Source organism: Natator depressus, chromosome 9 (genome assembly GCF_965152275.1).
Source record: "Natator depressus isolate rNatDep1 chromosome 9, rNatDep2.hap1, whole genome shotgun sequence".
Lineage (NCBI taxonomy): Eukaryota > Metazoa > Chordata > Testudines > Cheloniidae > Natator > Natator depressus.
Genome location: NC_134242.1, coordinates 66,097,689 through 66,118,091, shown reverse-complemented (window position 1 = coordinate 66,118,091; position 20,403 = coordinate 66,097,689). Strand labels below are relative to the sequence as shown.

Here is a 20,403-nt window from a genome sequence, read left to right as displayed (position 1 = left end):
GTATATATCATTTTATAAGTTCCAAATATAAAACTTTCAGTCAGATAAGCAAATGTATTAATCCAAAACCTAGAATATTCATAATAGTTCTGATTTTATTTTATGCATTACAACAATGGTATTTATAATTTTGATTAAATTATTAAAAATGTAATAGATGCCTACAGTTTTGAGAGTATTGTCATTAGATCTCATAAACAAAACTGGTTTGTGACTGATGGGTTCTTGTGAGGGAAACCTTGAGGACGGTACAGGAAATGGCGGTGCTTCAGCAGATAGCTCTCATCTTCTTTGACCTGTATTGAATCACTGGAGAGTTTATTGTTGAATGTGTTGGATTTCAAAATCCAAGAAAAAACTGAGAAAACCAGTTTCTGTGATTTTAGTATTTTTGCAAGAGCGGAAGTATACATCCCAGTGTCCTATCAAATTTCAGTTTGTAAATTCTGTATGGCCCTTCTACTGCTTTTTAATTTTGTTTTATTTGCCATTGTGTTTGAGAAGATCTTATTGTGAGTTAACATGTTTCTTTTCCCTTGAACTGAAGAAAAATTGAGAAGTTATTTTTTCCCCTCTAAGGTAGCATTAGTGTCTTAAATGAAGTTGTATCTGTTAAAAATTTAAAACTACTATTGGTGAATTAGAAATTCATATGTACACATTTATTTTACAGCTAAAAAGGCAGTAGATGATACAGAAGAAAAGAAAGTAGTTCTGCCAAAAAAACGAGTTAAAGAATTAAGAATCTTGGATGGAAAAACAGCACAAAATCTGTGTAAGTAGTATTAAATCATTTATCCGATAAGCAGAAAAATGAGCTTGCAAACGAGCTTTAACTGGTTGTTGTGTTAATTCCCCTTCCCCCTCTTATCTTGTCATTTTCAGTCTACAAGGAAAATAATAAAAGGAAATAAACATTTATTTTCCTCATGATGCTGCAGCTGTTCTGCAGAACCCAGTTCCTTATTCATCTGCTTGTTGCTGAACTCTGGACAAATAATGCATTATATTGCGTGAAACGCAGTGTAGCAAAATGGTTTTGACGATTCTCCAGACTCATGCAGTGGGAAAGTAGGAGCACAACTGCATTCTCTCAACAAGCCTGCAGTCACTTCTGTGGGTCTGGGCATAGGTTCTTAGGAGGAAAAAGAGAGTCAAAGAAGTAGCTACTTCAAATGGTTTTCTCTTCAGGTCTAGGCACATTTCCAGTCAAAACTCACTCAAGATTTACTGCTCTTGACGGTCAGTAGACCTTGTTCTTTGAGTAATTGTATTCCACTGAGGGTTATGCATGCACATAATGCACCCTGACCTTTTGAAAATAATGTTGTTTGGCAGTCCGCATATGCACCCTGTGCCACCTCATGGTTTTGCCCAAGGCGATAAAGGTGTGGCAGGTTGCCGGTGTCTCCAGTTCCTTCTCACCGCCACATGGTCTGAGTTGGAGTTTCTACTCCAAAAGTTTATAAAAATATCCAAACTGTTCATAGTTCAGATTTATTGTTTGTTCTGTATTTTTTTTGTTTGATTCCACCTTTTTTGTAGCAGATTTAGAAATTGGGGCGCCACTTAAATGGTGTTTTCTGCCAGACTACTCCCTTCCCCTCTTCCCCCCAGTACCTGGGATTGGGTACTGGGTTATGCCAGAGATGCCAGGGTTCAAAACCTGTACTGCCTGCTCCTGCTCATTTTCCATCAGTGATGAGCGCCAGCACTTTCTGTAGGGAAAGCCATATCATAACCACACGCAGTATCTGCCTCTCCTTTCCTGACCGTACTCAAGAGAACCAGACTCTCTACCTCAGGAAAGACTTTATGGAGGATGCCATGGGACCGGCTTCGGCTCATGGCTAGGGAAACCCCCCTGTACATCAGCCTGAACAGGTGAAGAATGCTCCCCATACTGCAGAACCCCCATAGTGTTTCGCCAGTACCAATGCTAAGGACTTCACACCGGAGCATAGCCATGAAGTAAGGAAGCATGCGCATATTAAGCATGGCAGTAAGTTTTACTCCAACTCTGTGAAGGATTTGGCACTGTCCATGAGTTCTGGCCATACTCCATGTCTCACGAGACCGAGAAATGGAAGCACTGATTGCTGGATCTGCTGGTATCAATTACAGATCCTGCCACTCCATCTCCTCCAGCTCCACTGGTGTCCCGGGAACTGTCAGTCTCCAGATAGATGCAGTTCCCTCCAGAACAGATACCCCAGGAGATTGGGAAGATCCCTGAGTGCCCATGAGTTGTTTGCACTGGAGGGACTGCCGTCTCCATGAGCCCCGATCTTACCACCAGTTTGAAGGAACATTTCAACTGCTATGTCCCTGCTGCCTTCTATTCCAGTAATTCCGACAGTACCACCATTTGGTGAGAATTGTGACTCCTTTGATTCAGACGATACGGATGTCTGACACTGTGTCCATATCGTTCTGGAAGCATGACTACTGGAATGTTCCAGTGGCACCATGGTAGTTCCCCACCTTACCTTATCCACACAGTTGTTATCTGGCACTGTGGTCCCAGGCTATGCAACAGCAGGTCAACCGGGTTGTGGCCCCAATATTCATGCTCTGAAAGATCCCACTAGGTTCAGGAGAATTTCTCCACGTTGCCACCACAACCCTTGTCAGGTAGATGCTCCGACAGTGTTGGTTGACGCACTGGTTAGCCCAACTTCACCGGTATCCCTCATCTTCTCCAGACGCAGCCACTCCTTCAATCCCCTCTGTTGGACAACTATCACCAGTTGTGTTATCACCAAGAATTGCTGTGGAGAATAGCCAATGTCCTATAGATCCCCTTAGAGGAGGTACAAGACAGTCAGCACCAGCTGCTTGACATCTTATACAGTTTGATACCAGTGAGTGTGGTCCTACCAACCAGTGGTGCCATCCTCCAGTTGGCATGCACTGGCATACCCCAGCCACACATCCTGAAAGGGGCTGAGAAGTAATACTGTGTCCCTACCAAAGGGTCAATATTCCTGTTCTCTCATTCTCTACCGAACTCATTGGTCATCCAGGTGACTTCAGAGTGTTCCAAGCTACAACACCCCCGCTCCACCCTTGTGACTCTGCAGTCGCGGACATCTTTGACTGATGAGGAACTCCAGTGAGGGATCTTCTCGCATTCCACAACAACACCAGCTGCACCCAATATTGTTCAAGGGGAGAAATCAGAGCCCAGTCTCTGTGGGATGCCCTAATCATGAATTGGTGGGACTGCACATGCTATGCTTCCCCCTGCCCCCACCTGGCTCCTCCTACCACGAGTAGTCCGCAAGGTCAGATGAGAGAAAGCAGCAACTCCTGATCGCCCCCTGCTGGCCTTACCAATTTTGGCTCCCAGTTCTCTGAATGTTGAAGCACCTTCCATTCATGCTTTGGCTGTTCCCAGAGCTATTCAACACAACAGCAGACTCAGACACCCCAACTTGCACACCCGTCGATTGATGGCTTGGTTTTTGGATGGCTACGTCCACTAGCTCAGGAGTACTCTCTGCCAGTGCAAGTGTCCTTTGAAGCAGCAGGAAAGACTCCACAAGGTGCTCATATTGAGCCAAATGGATGCATTTCACTTCCTGGGCTACACGACAGGGCCTTGTCCCCGAAGCGATGGGCATCCCACTACCCTTGGGGTATTTCCTCTTTCTGAAGGACTCGGGACTGGCACTCAGTTCCATAAAGCTGCCATTAAGCACTCTGAGCCATAAAGCTGGGGGAGTGAAAGAGCTTGAGGCTACCCCACAGGAAGGAATTCCCAAGTGCGCCTTCCTGGGTTCTCAAAAGGGTTTTTTTGTTTTTGTTTTTTTGCATTTAGGTGGTGGCAGCATCTACCCATCCGAGGTCAGAGAGAAGCTGTAACCTTGGGAGTTTAATACAAGCCTGGAGTGGCCAGTATTAATTTTTAGAATTCTTGCGGGCCCCCACCTTCTGCACTCAAAGTGCCAGAGTGGGGAATCAGCCTTGACACCCCCAATGGGACCTCACCTCATTGACAACCACTCCCTCCTGCTCGCTATTTCTCCTTTCCATGAAAGTTGCTTTCCTCATAGCTATTACATCAGCGAGGAGGGTTGGGAGACATGGTAGCTAACCCTCCTCCCCCTTCACCACTTTGTATAAAGACAAGGTCTCTTTACGTCTTCACTCTAAGTTCCTACCCAAGGTGGTTTCCGAGTTCCACTTCAGTCAAGTCATACATTTACATACCTTCTTCCCCAAGCCTCACACCTCTAATGGAAAAGGGAGGTCTCACTTGTTAGATGTTCGGAGAGCTTTGGCTTTTCATCTTGATTAGACAAAGCCCTTCCGGAAATCTCCGCGGCTTTAGTAGCCATAGCAGAGAGATTCAAAGGCAAGCCATTTCCACCCAGAGAATCTCCAAGTGGGACTCAGGGTGCATTATGCACTGCTATCAATTATTGGGACAATCCTCCTGAAGAGATTTGGGCCCATTCTACGAGAGCACAAGCATCAACTACAGCCGCACTCCACAATGCCCCTTGCAGACATATGCAAGGTAGCCATGTAGTGTTCGATACACATCTTATTCCACACACACTACTCTAGTGCATGATTCTGCCATGGGTGATTCATTTGGAGCAGCAATTCTCCATTCCATAGTCTCCTTACACCATCTTCCCACATAGGTAGTGCTGGTTACTCGCTCTCGGTGGAATACAATAGGGACTATCCCTCAGAGAAGAAAATGAACATACTTACCTGTAACTGGAGGTTCTTTGAGATATATGGTCTCTATCAGTATTCCAAACGCACCGTACTTTCCCTCTGCTGTGGATCCCACAGATCTGTGGTAGAGAAGGAACTGGAGATGCCAGTTGCCTGCTGCATCCTTTATCACCTCAGGCTTAACCATGAGGCGGCACAGGATGCTTGTGCAGACTGTCGAACACTAAAAGCTCCAGCTCCCGGCACATGTGCATAACCGTCAGCGGAATACAGGTAGGGGCCATGCATCTCAAAGAACCTCCAGTTACAGGTAAGTAACTTCATTTTCTGTTGCACCACATCTCCCTCCAGGGAAATTCCTTAGGAGCTGCTGTTTGGGACTCTGTGATAGCATGACTCATGAAAAAGCTTGGACTTGTCTCTCAATAGCTGTGCCCCTCTAGCCATCTAAAGCACATTCCATTTTGACTTATTGCTATTGTACCAGAGAACTAATTCAGACTAATGACTGTGTGACCTGTTGTTTAAAAGAGCACAAGAGCAAGCGAGAGTAGGAGAGCTAGTAATCACAAAACGCATTTCATTTAGATAAGTTAATTTGTACTAATTGTTTAAGTAACACTTCATAGTATATATGTACTTCTAAATGTAATGTTACGTGTCTCGGAAATATAATTAAATCTTAGTAATGCAAGGTCTTACTGCCATTAAACCTTTCTATGAAGGGTGGAATAATTGTTGAGAATTACTTGGATTGTGAATTTGCAAAATTTATATAAAGCAAGAGGTGTGTACATTGATGCAATGATTCATTTAATGTGTGGAATAGGAAATGTTAAAACAAATAAACATTTTAAAATGAAAAGCTTTACCCATTGAATCTAACACATGGAGAAGCTTTGAAGTATTTCACACATTTGTGTTTGGAAGTCCCCAGTTAATATCTGTGCAGGCTGCAAGTCCTATCCTAAACTGGGAAATCTTTAATATTTAAATAGGTTAACAAAAACATTTAGTTATTATCATTATGTCGGTTCTTTACCATTATTTTCACTAAACCAGTCTAATTTACCCTGAAAGCAAGGGCAGATACTTCTGCCCAATACAATTGTTAATTTTTGGAATAAAGAATCTATTACTACCATCTATGATAACGCTAGTATATACCTGCCTCGTTGCCCACGTGCTTTCAAGAATAGCCTTGCAATCTGACCCTATATAATTCATTCTACTTAATGAAGATTTTTGGAAAGTATTTTAAAAATGTAGCAACAAAATATGTGCAGGCTTACAGAAAAAATACGTTATTAATTAGTACTGCTGAGAAACATGTAGGTTCTCATTTTCCAACTACCATGGGCTAAGAGCTCAATCAGGCCAAAACTTTATGACTTGGTCACCTAAAATTAGCCTCATGACACAGAACCAATTGACCTAAACAGTTGGTCTTATCTCTGTCTCCCGTCTTTCCCCTCCCCCCCATCCCATTGAATTTAGTGGTAGCTAGAGGTGGTCACTACCTGTGAAAACCAAGCTACTTTTATTTCGGTTTTGAGCTTTAAGGTAGAGCTGTGGCCTCAATACTTAGTGGCAGGATGACATTGTGTTGCTCTGCATTGATTCTTAAAGGCAGCTTTGATAAATTCCTTAAGGAGCAAGTCCCCTTCATATTCCCTGGCCAAGTGGTGGTCGTGGAGGTGGTGGTGGGGAATTGCAGAACCATACCACTATCTACCTGGCCCATCTATGCACATATGGAATGAAAACACAATGGAAAAGTAATAATGATTCCCCACCTGGGGTCTCTCATACATTCTGTAAGCTTCAGAATGACAAAGCCCAATTGCCTGAATTGCTCTAGCTCCCATACTTAGCTGGGCGACTGCTGTTGCTGCCCCAATCCTGAATGAGAGGGAACCATATTCATGTGTAGGGATCCCCAGCCTCATCAGTCCCTGTATTAAAACTGTAATAAACTAATATGTTGTGAGGGGACACCCATCACCATGAATAAAGAGGGACCCATCCTCCCTGGTCTTATTGCCACGTATGCCCTCGCAGCCTCCACAGGGAAGATCCCAGGCTTGCCACCTTCCTGTAGAATAATGGATTCACTCTCGCCCCCTTGATCCATTTTTGACGACTTCCAGGTGAATATAACCAATCACCCCTTCCAGTGTATATCCCTGAGTTCCAAAGACCTGCCAGAAGAATCCTTACAGGATCCAGCTACTAGCTCACTGATCTTAAAAGCTCCAAAAAAGGCTGCCACAAATGCCAGCCTGAATAAGGCCATCTCCTGTCCACAGCCTCACATATGGATTTCAGGATCTACATCAGATCCCTAAGTGTGTTAACAGTGATGGAATGACATGTATCCTCACTCAGGCTGGTGCTTCCAGACCACCCTGCTCTAAACCTTTGAACTAAAACACTGGGTAACAGCTTAGCCTATTGACAGATGTAAAGGCTGATAGGTGAGTAGAGTTGGTTGAAGATGCCAGTTGTTGGATTGCTAACAACACCATGCACTGCAGCATATATTTCTCTGCAATGGGCCATATTGGTGACAGGCCTTCCAGATCCTGGAATTGCACAGAATTTAACTCTGCAATGTTTGTGGAGATACCGATCTCTGTGCTACACTGACAACCATCATATGCCAAGATTCCATAGTTAGTGGTATTTGTTCGGGAACCTTGTTGGCTCCTGGTGCCAGATCCCAAAATCTGTCCATCTGAAAATGAGACAATGCATGTGCTATGCCATTATCAACCCTGGGCACATGCTTGGAAGAGAAATAGATGCTAATGCTTAAACATGGTAGTACAAATGCCCTTACCAATCACATAACCCTGTGTGATCTGGAGGACTGGTTATGGATAACATATACCGGCTATGTTGTCACACCAGAAACAAGCCCTTTTATTTGCAAACTCCATTCCCCAAATAACCACTGGAACCAAAACAGGAAAAATTCCAGGAATGTTATATTCTGCACTATCCCTGTTACCATCCAGGTGGAGAACCATTTTTGGGTGAACTATCTGCTTTGGTAAAATATCCCAAAACCCATGCCTTCCAAAGCATCTGAGTAGATCTCAAAATCAACCTCCATTATTCATTCCTTCCCTCCAGAATGACACTCCATTAAAATTGCTCAGAAATTGTCCCCACACCCTGGGGATGAAATCCTCCTCCATCTTTCTAATAACTCTCTTAAAATGGTGAGGTCTTTCTATGCTTGCAGTGGTCACTGCCAACCCCAGGGCTACCACCGAGCAGGGAAGGTTCTGACTAGACCGCAGTTCACAGAGTGTAACTTTCTTTGCCCCTCTACCTCTTCTAATTAAGCCCAGTATCTTCCAAAGCTTATCCTGAGGGAGTTGCAGTATACCAGCCTATGCATCTAGCTTGATCCCCAGCTAGGTCAGTGTAGAGGAAGGTCCCTCTGTGTTGGTCACATGTGCTGTCTCTCTCCTATTCTGAAGGTCCATTATTGAGAGACAGGCTCAAATATTAACATAGTTGAAAGAGTATCAAGGCAATAATTATCAAAGCTCACCTTATGGCCTGGTCATGTTATTAGAATGAGTGATGATAGACTCCGAAAGAAAGATTTCTCAGAAAGCACAGGAGGGGTGGTCAGTGAAAATATTTTTGCCACGTTTAAATAAAATCTTAGCTCATTCAACATAAATTTTGATATCAGAGACATAATGAAGAGCAACTATCAGTAAAGGTTGTAAACACTTTGAAGAAGATAGATGTGGAAAAACTGATTTTTAAAAAAAGGCCAAGCATCCTGTCAAGTATTTAGTGGGAAACTGCATGTTCCCTTGTGACATCTGTTCAGGATCTTGCTTCTCACAGATTGGACTGTGTAGCCACATGAGAACACCACATGATGCTGTGACATCATTGTCAGATGGGATGGAGAGCCATATCATGGCCAGGGTGTTCGTGTTAGCACAGACATGGCTCACCTTGACACAACTGTGCCAAGGCTTGGTTAATGTTGAAGTCTACATGGAGCCAGTATTGAAAATGATGGCACAGAAGCCAACCTCAGGTAGAAACTTTGGCCACAGTGGGTCTCTGGTAGAAATTGATCTGAGACACTCTTCTCTGACAAGCTGATTTGACACCCTGTCATAAATATAAAGGGAAGGGTAAACCCCTTTAAAATCCCTCCTGGCCAGAGGAAAAATCCTCTCACCTGTAAAGGGTTAAGAAGCTAAAGGTAACCTCGCTGGCACCTGACCAAAATGACCAATGAGGAGACAAGATACTTTCAAAAGCTGGGAGGAGGGAGAGAAATAAAGGGTCTGTGTCTGTCTGTATGCTGCTTTTGCCGGGGATAGAACAGGAATGGAGTCTTAGAACTTTTAGTAAGTAATCTAGCTAGGTATGTGTTAGATTATGATTTCTTTAAATGGCTGAGAAAAGAACTGTGCTGAATAGAATGACTATTCCTGTCTGTGTCTCTTTTTTGTAACTTAAGGTTTTGCCTAGAGGGATTCTCTATGTTTTGAATCTAATTACCCTGTAAGGTATCTACCATCCTGATTTTACAGGGGGGATTTCTTTACTTCTATTAAAAGTCTTCTTGTAAGAAAACTGAATGCTTTTTCATTGTTCTCAGATCCAAGGGTTTGGGTCTGTGGTCACCTATGCAAATTGGTGAGGATTTTTACTAAACCTTCCCCAGGAAGTGGGGTGCAAGGGTTGGGAGGATTTTGGGGGGAAAGACGTGTCCAAACTAGGTTTCCCAGTAAACCCAGTTAAAGTTTGGTGGTGGCAGTGGAAATCCAGGGGCAAAGGATAAAATTAATTTGTACCTTGGGGAAGTTTTAACCTAAGCTGGTGAAAGTAAGCTTAGGAGGTTTTCATGCAGGTCCCCACATCTGTACCCTAGAGTTCAGAGTGGGGGAGGAACCTTGACACACCCCTTCAAGTTATTGCAGCTCAGATGGTTGCAACTGTGGTAGCCTTTTAGGACTACTTGGTGACTTTTAAGTCCAAAATCCATTTGGAAGAGTATAGATTAGTACAGGGGCCACACAGCAGTGGGGCTTCCCTGAGATATTTCAGCTAACTCATCTTAAATTTCTTTGAGAGCCTCAGAGCTGTGTTAGGCTTTAAAAGCATACAGCATGTGCTCACCTCTGTACTGGCCCTGCTACTACCCCAGTAGAGGTGGGGAGGAGGGCTACGTGTCTTTTCCCACGTCATGTTTATCCCTTTAGGAAATGTTGTACTCCTGTTGATGTTGCATTTTTTCAGCACTTTATCTCACACAATGCCAGCGAGTACCAGCTCCCAAAGATTATTAGCAATCTCAAGTGCACAATTTACACATACATGTGAGTGCTTTTTGTGAAAGGGGCAGGATTGAAAGTACGAGATTGAAATATTCTATTCACAGCATACGTCCAGTAGGTACAGTAGCAGTGCAAACATTTTACCCTTCATAGAAAATTGCTTCAGTGTTTGTGAGGGTGTGTGTTACAGTATGAGAGAGTAGAATCATAGGACAGGAAGAGACCTTAAGGGGTCAAAAGATGACCAGATAGCAAATTTGAAAAATCAGGACACTATGTGGGGAGCAATAGGTGCCTCGGTTTAAAAAAAAAAAAAAAAAAAAGCCCCAAATGTCAGGACTGTCCCTATAAAATCGGGACATCTGGTCACTCTAGGTCATCTAGTCCAGTTCCCTGCACTTATTTCAGTCTTTGGCCTGTCAGTTCAAATCATCAAGGAGGGAAAATATAATTGCCTTTTTATTTTTTAAGAATGTGGACATTTGTCATTAGAAATTGTCATGAGATAACAGACTTATTTTGCGAAAACATTTTGTAGTCTTCTGTATAAATCCATTTTTTCCTGTAGATAATCTGACCTATAGTTAACTTATTTCTGAATGTTTTTTGCAGTAAAAATATTACTTAAAATATGATGTTGCTTCATACTTTTGACTTATTTGTTTTTAATAACTTCGTATTTAATTTCAGCAATCTTTCTGGGATCTTTCCGAATGCCTTATGAGGAAATAAAAAATATTATTTTAGAGGTGGATGAAAAGAAGCTGAGTGAATCCTTGATTCAGGTAAGTCATAATGTCATCTGTTTCAGCAAAACAGCTTTCCTCATAACAATCTCTTCAAAGAAATGAGCTTTAACTCAAGAAGAAGAATAAGGAACTATTCAAAATTGTGTGCTAAACGCATGCTATAAACTCCTCACTTTATCTTCTTTAATACCTATGCATTGTGTCTGCTCTTTCAGTTTTATTTTTGGATGCGAAGAATACAGACAAAGTAATTGTTATATAAAGGAACTGTTGACAAAAGGGTACATTTGTTTGCCATAGTCTGGCTCCTTTTTGCTTTCATGTTAATTTTCTCAGGCATACAGAAAACACTAAGATAATAATGAGTAAATACTCAAATGGTCATTAAGCTATCTTCTACTGATGACGTGTGGGGATGCCCCAACCCCCATTCATGTCTGAGAATACAAGAGCCATGTTGGACATCAGATACATTGATTTAATATGGGGTAATATTTACTGCTTGTTAATTACAGTATTTTGCAAGTTCGTGCTTCATCATGATGACTTATAGATTTTTTTTTTTTTTGTGCAGTCTGTGGCAGAGGACATAGTACAATTATATTATTGACACCTTTTATTTAATATATGCCAGGGTATCATGCTGCTTCATGCAATGCCCCCTTAAAGTCAATGAGTTTTGCCTGCGTGGTGACTGTATTGTCAGGCACCATGTACTTAACAATCAGTCATGTTTCCTTTTGTCACTGTGAACATAAATATTGCCTGCAATCATGAAGTATGTAATTTATTCTCTTCTCTGTGCACCTCCATATACTTTCTTCTTGATAGGGGAAGTTAGTACAGTGTATAATTCTGCAGGCCTTATGGAGACAAAACTACTCCTAACTTGAACTAATTTGATGAGGAGTGAGGCCTCAATAAATTATCAATGACCAAATACATCTATGCAGAATCCTTCACAAAAGTCCTGGACACTATTATTAGTGGGTTTATGTGATGTACAGCAGAGAAAGCATAAAAATGATACTAATGTGTTGCGCAAGACCAGTTACACCATGTGAAATACTTATTGGGAAAACAAGCTGTCAAGTTTCCTTCCCCACTCTGAACTCTAGGGTACAGATGTGGGGATCTGCATGAAAGACCCCCTAAGCTCATTCTTACCATCTTAGGTTAAAAACTTCCACAGGGTACAAACTTTGCCTTGTCCTTGAACCCTATGCTGCCACCACCAAGCGTGTTAAACAAAGAACAGGGAAAGAGCCCACTTGGAGACGTCTTCCCCAAAATATCCCCCCAAACCCTACATCCCCTTTCCTGGGGAAGGCTTGATAAAAATCCTCACCAATTTGTACAGGTGAACACAGACCCAAAGCCTTTGGATCTTAAGAATAATGAAAAATGAATCAGGTTCTTAAAAGAAGAATTTTAATTAAAGAAAAGGTAAAAGAATCACCTCTGTAAAATCAGGATGGTAAATACCTTACAGGGTAATCAGATTCAAAACATAGAGAATCCCTGTAGGCAAAACCTTAAGTTACAAAAAGACACACAGACAGGAATAGTCATTCCATTCAGCACATCTTATTTTGCCAGCCATTAAACGAAAGAAAATCTAATGCATTTCTAGCGAGATTACTTACTAACAAACAGTTGTAAGGCTGCATTCCTGATCTGTTCCCAGCAAAAGCATCAGACAGACAGACCCTTTGTTTCCGCCCCCTCCAGCTTTGAAAGTATCTTGTCTCCTCATTGGTCATTTTGGTCAGGTGCCAGCGAGGTTATCTTAGCTTCTTAACCCTTTACAGGTGAAAGGGTTTTGCCTCTGGCCAGGAGGGATTTTATTGCACTGTATATGGAAAGGTGGTTACCCTTCCCTTTATGTTTGTGACACAAGCTATATAATATAAGTCTGACCTTATTCAAACTGTTCTGAAAAAAAATCTTCCTTTCGAATCTAATCCTCCAGATATGTGAGATTGTCATTTATTTACTAGTTTAACATTTTCAGTGATACCAATTGCAAAGTATTTACTGGTGGAGGTTGTTTGTTTAATCATTTAATACATTTTAGATCTAAAAAATTGTATAGAAAAACTTAGTTATGCATCTTACATATCACAGGAGTTAAAGCTAAATTGGTAATATATAGTTTTACATATTGAAAATGCTACCTTTCTAATTTATTGTGTTTTAGAAGATATTACTTCCATCTTGTAATTACCAGAAATAATTGGATTATTACTTACATTGAGTACAGAGGAAAATTAATACCATGGTGCTAGTTGCTAGAGAAAAAACCTCGCTGGGAAAGAGCAGCGTGTTGTCATCAGAGTCCTTTTTTTGTGCAACTTGTTCCCCCAGACGCTGTCACAGGTCAAATTTGGGAAACTTCAGTGCATGGTGAAAGTCAGGTGTTTGGTTATAATGTCCAAGATTAAAAAAATAAAAAAAATAAAAATTGCCATTGCAAAGAAGGCAGCTTGCTCTAATGAGTGGGAAGGGCAGCGGTGCATTTTATAATTATCTGTTCATTTTCAGTGTGCTATGTTCTGAGCAGCAGAGAAGCTCACCAGCTTCTCTAGTAAGGCTTCATTGAACTGCTGTTCTGAAAGGGACAGTACAGGCATAGTCAGTGCTGAGCTGTGGGGTGTGTGTGGGGGAGGGGGGTGGTTCTTGAAGTGTGGAAAGAAAAGTCTATCTTTGTTTCTCTTGCCGGGAGAAATGAATTCTTGCCTTTTCTGTGACCTAAGAGCAACCAACTTGATTACTTTCTTCACTTAGAATATAGGCAGTGTATATGAAACTGTTGAAAGATAAATTGTGATTTACCCCTTAAAACAGCTGTGAGCTGCAAAAGACTGGGGAGGGGGGCATAGTGGTGGGAATCCTGAGCCCGTATTCAAGAAGGGAGAAGAGAATGAAAAGCACATTCCTCTTATCTCTTCCAGGTGGCAGGAAAGTCAGATCAGGGCAGAGACCTCTTTTCCTAGAAGTTGGTTAGGTTCTCTGGGAAAACTTTCACAGAATTTCCCAGCCTGGGATTTAGAGGTGAATCACAAAGCTAGTTCAGAAGGAAGTAGGGCAGAGGAGTAATTTCAATGTTGAATTGAATTAGTCATGGAAAGCCATATGACTCTGGATCATCTTGGCTTCACATTATACTTGAGCTGCTGTGCTGAAACTGGACAACTTTTTGAAATCCAGGAGGAGTCCCTAATATAGCTAGTCAAAAGAGCCAATATACAGTTTGCAAAGATTACCTTTCCTTGGGTATAAGATATATCAATAAATGTATGGCTGATCCAACCACCTTTTGAATTCCTTTGAATTCCAGTGATTGTCTGTTGTTTTTACCTTACCCACTGCAAGTGTTATGTTGAATTATTTATTAAAACGTTTTTATATAGTAGCAAATCCATATGGTCATATTTTGTAATTAATCTTTACCTCAGAGACTGTTTTTAGGAATCGCTGAGAAGTGGAGTAAGATTAAAATTAAAAAAAAAAGAAGACTCTTGTGTGGGGTGCAGAGGGTATTTGATCCGAAGATTAATAAATTATGAAGTTGTAATTTATTGTGTGTTAGAAGAGTTTAGAAGTGTTTTATTATGACACAACAAGAACAATATACTGCATTACAACGCTTGTTTGTTGAAAAAAGAATATATATATATATATTTTCAATTGGCTTCAGATTTCTTAAAATCATATTGATCTTTCAGAAATGCTGGCATGTATATGGTGGTCATGCAACAAAAAACTGTGTGTAACTAGCAGTATCCATGAAAATCACGGTGAAGTGTTATGTAAATGGATTTTTGTCAGGTTGTGGCTCTCAGCTGTGTGGTAAAATTAGAGGTCTTTCGTTTACTTGTTTATATGACCTCCGTTACTAAAAATGAGTACATACACCCTTAGGCCTGTTCTTTTAATCAACAGCTATAATATTTACATAAGGCATTGATGAATGCTAAATGATGCTAGCTTCTGAGACGAGTGGAAAAAACTAAATTAACCTTTAACCATTAAACAAAAAAAGAGTGAAAATTTTTGCCAATTCTGTTTCTCCTCTTGTAAATTTGGTACATTATTGCTTTCAACTCAGCATAATCCTTCATTGCTTATTCTTGTCTAGTAGAGGGAAACTCAGGTGTGTGTGAAGGTACAAATTTAATATTGTTTAATGATCAGAGCTGCAGTTAACCGATTGTGTTCTAACAATTCCTGAGCTATCTGTCAATGCTGGGTTTCCCAGGTTACAACAGTGTATAAATGACGGTGGTCTTAAGAGAGTTTGCCATTTCAGTGCTAAGAACCATCAAACTGTTAAGCTACAAGTAGTGATCATGTTAAAACAAAATGTGTGCTGAAATGTGAGAGCCAGCTCATCCAGATGTAATGGGAAAAAAAACAACCCAGCACTTCGATAACTATTAAATATAAATTATTCTCTTGATTCTGCCTCTGTTAAACTTGATGGCAAAACTCTGATGTTGAAGCTTGGGCTCAGTGTTCGGAATGTTTAAGATGAGAATAGCAGCTAACAAGGGAGAAGGGTCCTACAGACAAGAGTCTCTTTTGCTGTACAACCCTGGTTGATCCCCGGAGCAGGTCCATCCTGAGCACTGAACGAGGCAAGAATCCAACAGCAAAAAATATGTGATCATGTAAGTAGATTGTATCATAATGCATTCACACAAGAGGGCTGAATTAAGATGCATAGGTTAACTTACTTCTGGCATTTTCTTATTTTTGAGTGCTTGATTTGACATTGTATCCATAATAATGATCTTTTAACATACTTTTGTATGTAACTTCCTAGGCTTAAAAAAAAAAAAATTGAAAAAAAAATCCATCATGTGGCATCATATTGATGCCCACAGTAGGGCTGGACGTTTTAGAGCGATCCCAGATCTCTTTCATTGAGCTAAAAAGGTAACTGACAGTATTTTGTGTGCCAGCATCAGAGTGTGATGGGACTTGTAGCCAGTATGTTTCACAGATATTTGCTGAGCAGAGGAATGATGAGAGTTAGAAATCCGGGTTTCATTCCCTTTACAAAGAAATAGCAAATCACTAATTTTGGGTGGAAGGGGGGTAGATTTGGATTTATACCCCATCCTTTTAAATAAAAGTCTAAATACTTAGTGCAAAAAACCCAAACCAAAATAAAGCAAAACCACCACCAAAAAGTAAAACAACCACACATTGGAATAAATCCTGCATGGTAAAGTCCTCCTATTGAGGAGAAAAATACATTCCCCCTTTTGTATATTAGTGCTTAGCTTAATTTCATGCTATAGCCTTCCATCAGGGCCTTACTGAAATTCCAGCGAGCTTAATTTTAGCAGAACCGGGTGGTAGTGTCCTTCAACTATGAGCCCAACAGGCAGCCTAGTAGTATATTTCTAATAGGTTATTAAGCTTAATTGTTTGGAAGCTGGTAATGATGTAGAGTGGTAATTTCTGTAGCATATTGTAGAAACGTATAGATAAATGAAAAAAAAATAGAAAAACTGAATACATGATACATTGTTTTCCTATCTGCTTTCCTTTTTTCCCCCCACTAATCAATGTTTCTTTAATACACCGTTGTTTGTGCATTTTTATTTGGGGTATTGAGTCCATATGTATTGGAATACAGGTGCAATTCAAGGCAACTGCGTCTGCACTCCCCCTTTGTGGAACAGTAGGCGCACCTACACTCAGTCGTCTGGCTCCCCTGGCCATCACCTCTTGGGTGGAGAGATACATCTGTGTCCCATCTGACCCGGTGTATCTCCAGGCTGAACAGTTTCTTGCCTTCCCTGTGTTATTCCTAGTAAAAGACTCTGCTTAAGTAGACCTTACTTTCTCTTTGGAGACGAACAGGGTAATTTCCCACAGTTATAAGGTACCACACAGCACTTCCTATGCAAGCCTATTTTATTTTTAAGTAAAAGCACTACACAACAAAAGATATTAAAACAATTAAAAAATCTACACTAGGCAGTCAGTTCATGTGGTTTTAAGCCAGACAGTCTTGCATTTCTAAGGTTTTTCCCCCATCTAGAACTGAGACCAAACTGGATGAGTTTAGTCCAGTATTGGATGGTGGGTGCCATTTTAAATAGTATTCCCTGCCCCCACTGGTGTGATGACACAGTCTTCAAAATGGCGGCCTTCTTGCAGCATGACCATGCACACTGCATTCAAGGTCTTGCTGGTGGGGGTGAGCCCCCTCTGTTCCCAGAATTATCAGAAGGTCTGGTATTCTGAAGAAGTTTGAGTGGTCACTCTAAGCTACCTGTATACTAATAAACTTACCAGAAATCTCTCTAACCCTAAGATGGATTTTCTTTTTTACACTCTTTCATTATACAAAAGGGAGAAGAGGGAGGGAGTTATGCAAACAATCCAGTAGAGCACTGTTTTTTAATTATTAATTTTTATTTTCCTTTGTTTTGCTTTTATATTTCCGATTAGAAATTTGCAGAAGTTAGTAAGAGTTCAATACATATTTTATTGTGCTTATGTATTTGTTATAAACTGTCTGAAGTGATGAAAGCTTAGGTGGTTGTAAATGTGATCAGTATGGGAAGCATGACATTGATAAGAGTAGAAAATCTGTTTACATGCAGTTGTTGTTTTCCCTAGAATTTAAAATAAGAACTCAGATTGAGCAACCAACTCTTGACAGAAAACTATCATCTATTAAATTATAGAAGTCACTGTCAAGTATTGTTTCAAGTCCTGCACACTGATTTTATAAAACCAACAATAAGACATTCCAGTTTTCTGTCCTCTCATTGCAACTTTTTTTATTAGACTTAAAATCCTACGGTCATAGAGGAATTATTGATATTTACAGCCAGAGATAGAAATTTTCCTATTTGCGAACCCCATTTCTTTTGTTGAAGTTGGTTTATTTTTTTTCTCCATCCTGATATAGTAGACACTGCTCTTTGTGGGGAAAAGTGCCAGTAGCAGGATTAGGTAGCTGATCTGTACTGCACCCTACTGAAGTACATGGATGGAGGGGCTTTTTATTACCTCCTTCCTCAGATACCATCTAAGATTCTAATGAGGCAGGGACTATGTCCAGCAATATCCTCAAAACACCAGAAAGCATAGCGTGGACTTGGTGTAGTACATCATAGATTCAAATACTTAAGGAAAATATTTAAACTCAAAGCATTGAGGCTCCTACATTACTCTGCAGTTTGGACATAGTGAGACTGGTTTACAGTGTATTTTCATAGGCACTGTAGTTTGAGTTCAGTAAGGTTTCTCTGTGTGCTTTTACATGTACTTTTTATGTCAATTTGCAGATTTTTAGAGTCAGTGGTGTTTTTTTGGGGGGTATGCTGTGCTGAGAAGCAGTTTGGGGCTATGTTGCTGCACCATAACAATTGCACTAACATAAAAAAACAGTTATGCCCTTCTTCAACCTTAAACTTGCTTCTTTCATCCTGGCCAAAATTCTTATTTAGTGTCACGCTTCATCAGTTGACAAGTGCAAATCCCCAGGCAGGGTTGGGAAGTGAAGCCAGAATAGTTATGGTCACTTAAATCTGATGTAGCTTGCATCTCTGTGTTAGTTGTATAGTATATTATATGAGTACGTCTGAATGACTTTCTCTTTTATTACTATTGTGGTCCTATTTTTTTGGGGATGATAACATGCAAAGGTGGAACAGATACTGAAACTTTTTAAAGAGAATATTCTTAAAACCCAAATTCTCACTTAATAAACTGCTCCAAAATATCCCTGAACATACTGAATCCATTTCTCGCGTTCCCCCTTTTGAGACCTTCTCTATAAAGCAACCTACTTCTTTTTCTCCATTTAATAGAGGCGTAAGAAATGGAGGGGAAGGAAGGCGTTGTAAAATAATTGTCTATATGTAGTTATTCATGGTACCAGCTGTAGCTGGTCAAGAATCAGAGAAAATCAGAGTGGTACATTAACCAAAATGACATTGAAACTCAAAATTCAATTTATTTGATTGAAAAATGTCTCCCTAAAGTCCTTCAGATAGATGTATTAAATCTAAAGTGTTGCTTCAGGACCCCCATAAAAAGAAAATTTGAATGATGAATAAAGTCTATCATTCAAGGAGTTTTGGACCTTGACGATAAACAAAACATTTTCAAAGAGTTGAATAAGACGTAGCCACTTAAGGGTAAGGATCAACTTTACTGATTGTTGTAGCTTAGGCATATTCAGTATCTATTAAAATAAAGTAGTGGTGAATTCATTCTGAAAACAATGGAAATTTTTTTTAATAGACTGAATGTTCATCTGTAACATGTAAAATAATGGAATATTTATCTATTGGGTATTTTATTTCACTATGATGATCTATTTGTTTCAATTTTAGTTATTTTGGGCTGACACATTGCATTCCATATAATGTTATAAAATATGCTAATGAATGTGAATATAATGTAACTGGAATATGCTTCATGAACAAGGTCTCTTGTAAGGTATCATTACAAATCTTATAATCTACTGAGTATGGTCATCCTATTTGTATAAATGTATCATTCTTGTATACGAAGCTAGAAATATGAAGTGTTACTCTTAACTCCTATTGTAACTATGTAAAATATGAGCCATTAATGGTGGCTTGGAATCTCGATGGCTCCCATCAACTAGGACAGTTGGTTGTAATGGCTCTGTTTACTTGTAAGCTTTCCTGTGAGTCAGGCGAGGAAGAATGAAGGCTTGGGTGTCTCAGGACATGTGACTGTCACCTGGTACCGGAATCCATCTTAAACCTGCTGCTTTTCCATTTAGGAGGAGGGGTGGGGACCCAGAGAGACAGAAGATTCCTGCCTTGTGCCAAAGCTATATAAGGGGGTGGAACAGAACAAAGTGTGCTGCAGTCATGAGAAATCCCCTAGCTACCACCGGAGCTGGAATAGGGACTGTACTGGGGAAAGGATTGGGCCCAGACTAGAATGGAATCGAGTCTGTGAAAGAAGCTTATTGGAACATCTCTGAGGGTGAGATTTTTATCTGCAATCAGTTTCTTAATGTATTAGGCTTAGACTTACATGTTTTGTTTAATTTTGCTTCGGAACTTACTTTGTTCTGTCTGTTAGTACTTGGATTCTTAAATCCACTTAAATTCTACTTTTTATATTTAATAAAATCACTTTTTGCTTGTTACTGAACCCAGAGTTAGTGACTAATAACTGGGGAGCAAACAGCTGTGCATATCTCTCTATCAGTGTTATAGAGGGCGGACAATTTATGAGTTTACCCTGTATAAGCTTTATACAGAGTAAAATGGATTTATTTGGGGTTTGGATCCAATTGGGAACTGGGTATCTGGGTGCTAGAGACAGGAGCACTTCTTCAGCTGTTTTCTGTTAAGTCTGCAGCTTTTGGTGGGGCATGGTTCAGACCTCGGTCTGTGTTTGCAGCAGGCTAGTGTGTCTGGCTCAATCAAACAGGGTTCTGAAGTCCCAAGCTGGCAGGGAAAACGGGCTCAGAGACAGTTTCAGTACATCATGTGGCAATCCCAAGGGGGTTTCTGTGACCCAACCTGTCACGTGTACAATTAATATAACAGATGCTATCTACCATTCTGTTTTTTGCACCTTTGATGAGTAATAAAACTGGTATGTAAATGGTGGAA

The 20,403-nt window shown here is 40.4% G+C and overlaps 1 protein-coding gene across 4 annotated transcripts in view; it reads left to right on the top strand.

Moving 5' to 3' along the window:
* The window catches only part of DIAPH2 (diaphanous related formin 2), an 807,400-nt gene that overhangs the window by 301,894 nt on the left and 485,103 nt on the right, over positions 1-20,403 (top strand). For all 4 annotated transcript variants that reach the window (XM_074964437.1, XM_074964436.1, XM_074964435.1 and 1 more), the window contains 2 exons: positions 674-775; positions 10,710-10,804. In XM_074964437.1, the coding sequence (XP_074820538.1) occupies positions 674-775; positions 10,710-10,804 (197 nt within the window). The remainder of the gene's footprint in view (positions 1-673; positions 776-10,709; positions 10,805-20,403) is intronic.